Source organism: Macrobrachium rosenbergii, chromosome 20 (assembly GCF_040412425.1).
Source record: "Macrobrachium rosenbergii isolate ZJJX-2024 chromosome 20, ASM4041242v1, whole genome shotgun sequence".
NCBI classification, from domain to species: Eukaryota; Metazoa; Arthropoda; class Malacostraca; order Decapoda; family Palaemonidae; genus Macrobrachium; species Macrobrachium rosenbergii.
The window spans coordinates 44,860,033-44,870,000 of NC_089760.1; the positions used below are offsets into that span (position 1 = coordinate 44,860,033).

Genomic DNA, 9,968 nt, shown 5'->3' on the forward strand with positions numbered 1-9,968 from the left:
CTTAAACGACACGGCCATCAGTATGCTGCATTGATTAAATTGTGTTGTAATTGCATAAAGTTACGTGATCAGTGTTAATTGGTAATCGCTCTCGGCAGAACAAATCAAATTGAATTTTGATTTTAATTTCTTAGGGTTGTAGAAAAAAGCAACGGAATGTTTATGGTCTTACACATTGACAGAATGTATTGCATCTCTCTGGCGTACATTCATGAATAAATCCCCCTTAAGTTTCTCTCGTGAAAGTGCATGTATATAAAAGGTATAAAGTGCCTTCTCCTCTTTCTGCCTTTTTGTAGAAGACACATAAAGACGACCTCGAGTAAATATTGCATTTTTAGAAGGAAATAAAACTTGAAGTCTCCTGAGGAAAAATGTAAGTAAAAAGACCACGTGACCATAAAAGAAAGGAAACAAATAAACAAGGCGCCGAAGTTTCTTCGGCGCAATCGAGTTTTCTGTACAGCCGCTATGGTGTATAATCAAGGCCACCGAAAATAGATCTATCTATCGGTGGTCTCGGTATAATGTTGTATGAACTGCGGCCCATGAAACTTTAACCACGGCCCTGTGGTGGCTTATCCTATATCGTTGCCAGAAGCACGATTATGGCAGACTTTAACTTTAAATAAGATAAAAACTACTGAGGCTGAAGGGCTGCAATTTGGTATGTTTGTGAGAGAGAGATGTAGTTCAGTTCTATATTTCATCAAAGCATTAAAGTTATTCTCAGCTTATAATGGAAAATACAGAACAGCTTTCATTCTCCATACTGTTGTTTTAGCATGGTAATGATATACAATTGTATATATGTGTGTGTGCGTGTGAGAGAGAGGGAGACAGAGAGAGAGAGAGAGAGATATGTAATTCAGGTCTGTAGAATAATAAATCATTAAAGTTACTTAAATATAATTACGGAAAGAATAGGAAATAATTCCTCTTTCTTATTTTATCCTTTTTAATATATATTATATATATATATATATATATATATATATATATATATATATATATATATATATATATATATATATATATATATAAAATATATAAAAATCAGGGGCTAAGATTTACGATAAGATAAATACAATTTGATAGAGGCTTCCTTTTATCTGGAAAAAACAGCTTTAACGAAGCCAATCTTGTTCCCTCCACCCTATAGATACGCTAGTAATTTGATGTTACAATTGAAGGGGAAGGCCGTAAAAAAAATAAATAAATAAAAAACTTGCCTTAAGAAAATAATGCTGGTATCCTTAAGAAAATAATGCTTGTATCCTTAAGAAAATAATGCTTGTATCCTTAAGAAAATAATTCTGTGATCCGTAAGAAAATAATACTGGTATCCTTTAGAAAATAATGCTGGGATCCTTAAGAAAATAATGATTTCCTTAAGAAAATAATGCGGGTATCCGTAAGAAAATAATGCTGGGATCCTTAAGAAAATAATGGTGGTATCCTTAAGAAAATAATGCTGGTATCCTTAAGAAAAAATGCTGGGATCCTTAAGAAAATAATGCTGGGATCCTTAAGAAAGTAATACTGGTATCCTTAAGAAAATGATGCTGGCATCGATAAGAAAGTAATGCTGGTATCCTTAAGAAAATAATGATGGTCTCCTTAAGAAAGTAATGGTGGTATCCTTAAGAAAATAGTGATGGTATCCCTAAGAAAATACTGCTGGGATCCTTAAGAAAATAAAAGTGGGATCCTTAAAAAAATAATGGTGGTATCCTTAAGAAAATAATGCTGGTATCCTTAAGAAAATAATGCAGGGATCCTTAAGAAAATAATGGTGGTATCCTTAAGAAAATAATGCTGGTATTTCGTGTACCATATAAAGTTCTGGGTAAGAAATACGGTAGCTTGAATTGGAAAAGTGGAATTAAAAATGATTTTTCATATTTTGCAGAATTTGATGGTTAAAAAAAACTTACTTAAAAAATAATGATGCCATTTTTTGTACCATATAAAATTTTGAGTGAAAATATCCTAGCTTAAATTAGAAAAGTGGAATTGAAAATATTTTATTATTATTATTATTATTATTATTATTATTATTATTATTATTATTATTATTATTATTATTATTATTATTCAGAAGACGAATCCTGTTGACATGGAACAAGTCCACCACAAAGGGGCCTTTAACTTGAAATTCAAGCTTCCAAAGAATATGGTGTTCATCAGAAAGAAGTAACAGAAGGTAATAAGAAATAAAAAAAAAGAGATCACTTATTAAAAAAAAAGGAAAAATTATTAACAGATTATCAATTGAATAGATAAAAATGTAGATTATTAAAATGCCAGAATAAAATTATTTCATACATTTTGAATTCCCCATTAGGACGATTATCAACCTAAAAACATGAACTAATACTATACTCCTTGCATTTTAATACATTTTTATCTGTTTATTAATTTATTAATTTATTTTTTTCTTTTTTAATAAGTGAGGTCTCTTCTTTCTGTATTGTCCTTTTACCTCCTCTTACCTCTCCCTAATGACCACCATATTCTTTTAGAAGCTTGAATTTCAAGTCATTGGCCCCTGTGGGCTTGTTCCATATGAATATGGTTCATCTTTTGAATAATAATAGTAATAATGATAATAATAGTTATAAGTAAGTAAATGACCAAAAGAATGCATATCAGTTGGCACGATTCCACCTTTTATCTGCCTTTTGCCCGTCACAGAACCTGGCTTGTGAGAAACTTGCGCCATTTAAAAGATCTAACGCCGACCGGATGGCTTTACGAGACACGCATATGTTGTTAAGATAACTTAGGAAGATAAATATTCCCGTCAGCAGACTGGGAACAGAAATGAGAGAGAGAATAATAAAGAATAAATTGACAGATTTATGGGCGAGGCAGAAGTTAATAGTCGGCAGGCCATCTGGGTTTAAAATACGAGCGAGGGAATGGCTAGCATTTATTGTTATACCAGAATTTCTAATCAGTTTAAGGGTAGTTCATATATATTTTAGATTTTATGTGGCTATAAATATGAACAGAGAGTGATAATTGAAGGAGTTTCCTCTTCTACTAAGCATTGCTAAGTGGACAAATTTTATTATGCTATTTGGGGCACATTCAGGTGAGTGAACTATATAGATTTGAACCAACAACAGTTTTATTTTAAAATAGTCAAAAATTGGCATTACATTCTGGTTCCAGTTCAAATAGGGTGAATTGCATGAGATATAAATTCAAGTGAGAAAATTGCACGAGGTATAAATCCGAGTGAGTGACTTGCACGAGGTATAAATTCAAGTGAGCGAATTGCACGAGGTATAAATTCAAGTGAGCGAATTGCACGAGGTATAAATTCAAGTGAGTGAATTACACGAGGTATGATTCTCCGTCTTTCCTAGTAAATTCAAAAGAGTGAATTGCACGAGATATAAATTCAAGTGAGTGAATTGACGAGGTATGATTTTATGTCTTTCCTAGAAACTAATGAGTGAATTGCACGAGGTATAAATTCAAGCGAGTGAATTGCACTAGGTATTATTTATGTGGTTCCTAGTAAATTCAGGTGAGTGAATTGTGCACGATTTATAAATTCAGGTGAGTGAATTGCACGATGTATAAATTCAAGTGAGTGAATTAGACGAGTTATGATTCTGTGTCTTTCCTAGTAAATTCAGTTGAGTGAATTGCACGAGGTATGGTTTTATGTCTTTCCTAGAAATTCAAGTGAGTGAACTACACGAGGTATGGTTTTCTGTCTTTCCTAGTAAATTCAAATGAGTGAATTGCACGAGATAAAAACTCACGTGAGTGAATTGCACGATGTATAAATTCAGGTGAGTGCATTGTACGATTTATAGATTCAGGTGAGTGAATTGCACAATGTATAAATTCAAGTGAGTGAATTACACGAGGTATGATTCTGTGTCTATCCAAGTAAATTCAAGTGAGCGAAGTATCAGACACAAAATGCCCTTTTCTTCTCTACAAGATGCCTCGACTTCAGTCAACTCCGCTCACACCTTTGACAATAAGCGACGCTCACCTTCTTAATGCTCTTCGTATTACATACGTTTGATCCCAAAATTAAATAACAGATTCCACTCTGGTCGAAAAGGAAAGGCGAGGATGATTACAACGAAAGGCGAGACAGGAGGACGCAAGGATGAGGAAAATGGGGAGATGTGGAGATGTGAAGTATGAGATGGATAGCGTATGTTAGTGTCCTTGACGGTGTTTTTGTGGGTTTTTTTAGCAAATGTGACAAGTTTTTTGGCAAATGTGATGATAAGTGTTGTCACCACATTTCAAAATAAGATTTTGTAAGATTTTTCTTGCTGTAATGGGGTTCTACGACGGCGCAACAGTAAAAGTTTTTTACTCTTATTTTTATGCGAGTATCTCGTATTTACCATCCACGGGAACGTTGTGGAAATACAAAGACGTGTGTGTATGTGTATGCGTGAGTGTGTGTCTGTGTATATATATATATATATATATATATATATATATATATATATATATATATATATATATATATATATATATATATATATATATATATATATATATAATATAACACACGCCATTTCCCATAACTGTTTCCTGTACCCATTCAATAATAAGCAGCTCTTAATTCACGCGCTTTCGTACTCGACATTCGCGTAGAAGTAAACATCGCCGATAGTACGGAACGCTCATTCCCCCGTCTATTGCCAGTGACGTAGAGTCATTTCGGACTGAAAAGCGAATTGAATTTCATTCTCCAATAGCCAAAGCAGCGAAAACGAAATTGTCCCCACCGAGAAAGGAGATCTCTCCTAATTGCATGTGTCAGATACACACGAATGGTAACCTTCTTCTTCTTCTTCTTCTCCTGCTTCTTCTTCTTCTCTTTCTTCTTGTGTCTGAGAGAGGGAGGACAGTATTATTATTATTATTATTATTATTATTATTATTATTATTATTATTATTATTATTAAACTTCTTCTTGTCTGAGAAAGGGAGGACAGTGTTATTATTATTATTATTATTATTATTATTATTATTATTATTATTATTAAACTACTTCTTGTCTGAGAAAGGGAGGACAGTGTTGTTGTTATTATTATTATTATTATTATTATTATTATTATTATTATTATTATTATAACTTCTTCTCGTCGTCTGAGAGAGGGAGGACAGCGTTGTTGTTGAGTTCCTAATTACATATATAGCCAAGACCTGAAAAAACAGAGAATAATTAGAAAGAAAAGCAGACATACGAAAACGAGCGATTCCTAGCGATTAAGGAAGTGATATAGGAGACCTATAAGAAAGGGAATTATAAGCTAAGAGAGAACTTCTTAACTGGGAAAAAATGGAGTGATTGGTGCTAGGTACTTTCCCGAGAGGAAAATGGATTATGTTCTGTAGGCCACTGGAATAAAGTTGGGAATCACATTGCAGTTGAGAAATGGAGGATCTAGAGTTCCTGTCACGTTATGGAATAATGGGGTCGCCTTTAGGGTTTGGTAATTGCGGTAGTACTTGTTAAGTTGGGCAGTTAGACGCGCCTTTTGCTAGGTAAATTTGTCAGGTGGTGTCGTCATGTAATATATATTATATATATATATATATATATATATATATATATATATATATATATATATATATGTGGTGTGTGTATATGTACTGTACGTGTGTGCTAGCATATGTGCATGAATACATCCATATGTAATAAACACCTACGTAGATAACTGTGCAGAAGTGTATGGACGCTTCCACCTTGCCATACCTACAAAACATGTATTTTACAAGTATGAATACATTGTTCTTCATACACGCGAGCACGTATATATATATATATATATATATATATATATATATATATATATATATATATATATATATATATATATCCTCATAAACAATTACGAGAACTGTATAATCCGTAAGCATGATTTCCGGAGGAATGTTTGCACTGGAACTTTTGAAATTCTTACAATGGAATATCCTACTCTCGCGCCCTCTTTATCAACTTTGCTGTTTCTAAAACAATTTCCGGTGCGCGATGGCTGGGTAACTTTCACTTTTCCCTCCAGCCCAACGGCTCTGTTTTTTTTTATCCACGTCTCTCTTTATATATATATATATATATATATATATATATATATATATATATATATATATATATATATGTATATATATACACATATATATGTATATATGTATGTTTGTATATATACTATAAATAGAATATATATATAAATATATATGTGTGTATTTATTTGTTTTACATTTTTTCTTTGCTTTTATATTTATTAATTTTCATATTTATTAATTTATATTAGTTTATTTATTTGTATATATACTTATTTATTTAAATATTGAGACTGTTATCTTATTTATTTAGTTATTTAGATATTTATTTATTTATATAGTAATTTATCTATTATTCTGTCTATTTATTTATTTACTTTTCTGTCCATCAACTAAGCAGTATTTCTAACAAGCCCAGGAAAGCTGCATTTCAGTCTAAAACACAATCCACATACAGTGGTCCATTACGAAATGCCTCAATACCACTCATAAACAATATACTTGAGGAAACAGCCATCAGCAGTACTTCGAGAGAGAAAGTGAGAGGGGGAGACAAAGCCCACCCCCTCTTCCTCCACCCAGTAAGAGGATAAGACCCGCGATACCTGAAAGATTAACAGACCTCCTTGATGGACCACGTCGGTCGAGAGGATTTGCCAGGACCTCCTGATGACCGGCCATTAAGAAGATCTCGAAAGGATCAAGGCGGGTAATTACTCGATACAAAAAGGTTCGACCGCCAAATGCCTTTTCTTCTTCTTCTTTTTTACAGGGGATCGTCCGGGACTCATCTACACTTCCCTAGAGATTATCGCGCGGCTTGGAGAAATCCCGTCGGAGGAAATGAGAGGAGAAACCAAAGATGGACAGACAGTGTGTGTAACAATGAGGATGTTTAATGAGAAATTTCCCTTTCACTTTCGGTAAATGAGGACGGTGTTTCCTCTCACTTTCGGCAAGATGAGAACTGTGTTCCCTGTCACTTTCGGCCTGTGAGAACGGTGTTTCCTCTGACTTTCGGCAAGATGAGAACTGTGTTCCCTGTCACTTTCGGCCTGTGAGAACGGTGTTTCCTCTCACTTTCGGCAAGATGAGAACTGTGTTCCCTGTCACTTTCGGCCTGTGAGAACGGTGTTTCCTCTCACTTTCGGCAAGATGAGAACTGTGTTCCCTGTCACTTTCGGCCTGTGAGAACGGTGTTTCCTCTCACTTTCGGCAAGATGAGAACTGTGTTCCCTGTCACTTTCGGCCTGTGAGAACGGTGTTTCCTCTCACTTTCGGCAAGATGAGAACTGTGTTCCCTGTCACTTTCGGCCTGTGAGAACGGTGTTTCCTCTCACTTTCGGCAAGATGAGAACTGTGTTCCCTGTCACTTTCGGCCTGTGAGAACGGTGTTTCCTCTCACTTTCGGCAAGATGAGAACTGTGTTCCCTGTCACTTTCGGCCTGTGAGAACGGTGTTTCCTCTCACTTTCGGCAAGATGAGAACTGTGTTCCCTGTCACTTTCGGCCTGTGAGAACGGTGTTTCCTTTCACTTTCGGCAAGATGAGAACTGTGTTCCCTGTCACTTTCGGCCTGTGAGAACGGTGTTTCCTCTCACTTTCGGCAAGATGAGAACTGTGTTCCCTGTCACTTTCGGCCTGTGAGAACGGTGTTTCCTCTCACTTTCGGCAAGATGAGAACTGTGTTCCTGTCACTTTCGGCCTGTGAGAACGGTGTTTCCTCTCACTTTCGGCAAGATGAGAACTGTGTTCCCTGTCACTTTCGGCCTGTGAGAACGGTGTTTCCTCTCACTTTCGGCAAGATGAGAACTGTGTTCCCTGTCACTTTCGGCCTGTGAGAACGGTGTTTCCTCTCACTTTCGGCAAGATGAGAACTGTTCCCTGTCACTTTCGGCCTGTGAGAACGGTGTTTCCTCTCACTTTCGGCAAGATGAGAACTGTGTTCCCTGTCACTTTCGGCCTGTGAGAACGGTGTTTCCTCTCACTTTCGGCAAGATGAGAACTGTGTTCCCTGTCACTTTCGGCCTGTGAGAACACTTCCTCTCACTTTCGGCAAGATGAGAACTGTGTTCCCTGTCACTTTCGGCCTGTGAGAACGGTGTTTCCTCTCACTTTCGGCAAGATGAGAACTGTGTTCCCTGTCACTTTCGGCCTGTGAGAACGGTGTTTCCTCTCACTTTCGGCAAGATGAGAACTGTGTTCCCTGTCACTTTCGGCCTGTGAGAACGGTGTTTCCTCTCACTTTCGGCAAGATGAGAAATGTGTTCCCTGTCACTTTCGGCCTGTGAGAACGGTGTTTCCTCTCACTTTCGGCAAGATGAGAACTGTGTTCCCTGTCACTTTCGGCCTGTGAGAATGGTGTTTCCTCTCACTTTCGGCAAGATGAGAACTGTGTTCCCTGTCACTTTCGGCCTGTGAGAACGGTGTTTCCTCTCACTTTCGGCAAGATGAGAACTGTGTTCCCTGTCACTTTCGGCCTGTGAGAACGGTGTTTCCTTTCACTTTTCGGCAAGATGAGAATAGTGTTTCCCTCCACTTTTGGCCGAATGAGAATGGTGTTTCTGTCACCTTCGGCATGATGAGAACTTTGTTCCCTGTCACTTTCAGCCAGATGAGAGCTGTGTTCCTTGTTACTTTCGGCCTTTGAGAATGGTGTTTCCTCTGACTTTCGGCAAAATGAGAACTGTGTTTCCTATCACTTTCAGCCAGGTGAGAACCCTGTTCCCTGTCACTTTCGGCCTGTGAGAATGGTGTTTCCTTCCACTTTTCGGCGAGATGAGAATGGCGTTTCCTTCCACTTTGGCCGAATGAGAAGTGTGTTCCCTTTCACTTTCTACGAAATGAGATTTTGTGTTCTCTTTCACTTCCAGACAAATGAGATTTCTGTTCACGTTCATTTTCGGGCAGATGAGAACGGTGTTCCTGTCACTTTCGGAGAAAGGGGGACGGTGTTCCCTGTCACTCTCGGCCAAACGAGAATGGTGTTCCCTGACACTTTCGGAGAAGGGGGAACGGTGTTCCCTTTCACTCTTAGAGAAATGAGAACTGTGTTCCCTGTCACTTTCGGCCAAATGAGAACCTTGTTTCCTTTCACCTTCGGCCAAATGAGAAGCGCCCTCTTTCGCTCTCAGGCAAATGTGTTCCCTTTCACTTAATTCCGGAACGAAATATATAAGGAATTCAAATGAAAAGTTATTTCAGGTTTACTTGTTTTGTTTGGGTTTTCAATATTTTATAGATCCGGCACATGAATTTTATGGTAATATCAGTGTATCTACCAAGAGCGATGAAAATCATCATGTAAATATTTGTAATAATGATATATTATGATTGTATCTTGTATTAACAGTTATCATGTTGATAATGGGAACTTGTTCGCGTTCAGTGTCCAATAATTAAAAACGGAGAAATATGAAACATCTTGGCACGATGAGTAAGTAGGCGAGATCTGTGGAAATTTTTCATCTTACAGTAGTACTGCGCCGTTTGTGAAGCATTACTGTTATTTTTCACTTAAATAAAATAGAGGTTTCGCTGCTTACGGAAATAATTCACCCTATTGTTTTTTAAGGCACGTTGGAAGATTCAAAGTTATTCTCAAGGTTAAAGGCGATATCCTTGACTGCAAATACTTCCCGATTCCTTGCCATTACTGGAATACGGTACCAGTTTCTACCCTTCCCTCTTCTACAAGACGTAAAGCAAGTAGAATTTTACGTCCTTCTCTCTAGTCTATGACGTTAAAAAAGCCTCCTCTCTTCTACATGACGTAAAACAGGTAGGATTTTTCGCCCTTCTCGCTTCTGCATGACGTAAAACAAGTAGGAATTTTTGTCCTTCTCTCTTCTACTTGACGTAAAACAAGTAGGATTTTATGTCCTTCTTTCTTCTACATGACGTAAAACAAGT

At 36.8% G+C, this 9,968-nt stretch overlaps 1 protein-coding gene across 1 annotated transcript in view; it reads right to left on the reverse strand.

The window, feature by feature from the left end:
* Positions 1 to 7,101: 7,101 nt before the first annotated feature.
* LOC136848976 (spermatogenesis-associated protein 31H1-like) overlaps positions 7,102 to 9,968 on the reverse strand; it is an 18,116-nt gene continuing 15,249 nt past the window's right edge. The window contains exons 2-7 of the mRNA XM_067121787.1: positions 8,726 to 9,209; positions 8,367 to 8,471; positions 8,107 to 8,211; positions 7,852 to 8,019; positions 7,398 to 7,502; positions 7,102 to 7,242 (exon numbers count right to left, since the gene is read on the reverse strand). Coding sequence (XP_066977888.1) covers positions 7,102 to 7,242; positions 7,398 to 7,502; positions 7,852 to 8,019; positions 8,107 to 8,211; positions 8,367 to 8,471; positions 8,726 to 9,209 — 1,108 coding nt within the window. The remainder of the gene's footprint in view (positions 7,243 to 7,397; positions 7,503 to 7,851; positions 8,020 to 8,106; positions 8,212 to 8,366; positions 8,472 to 8,725; positions 9,210 to 9,968) is intronic.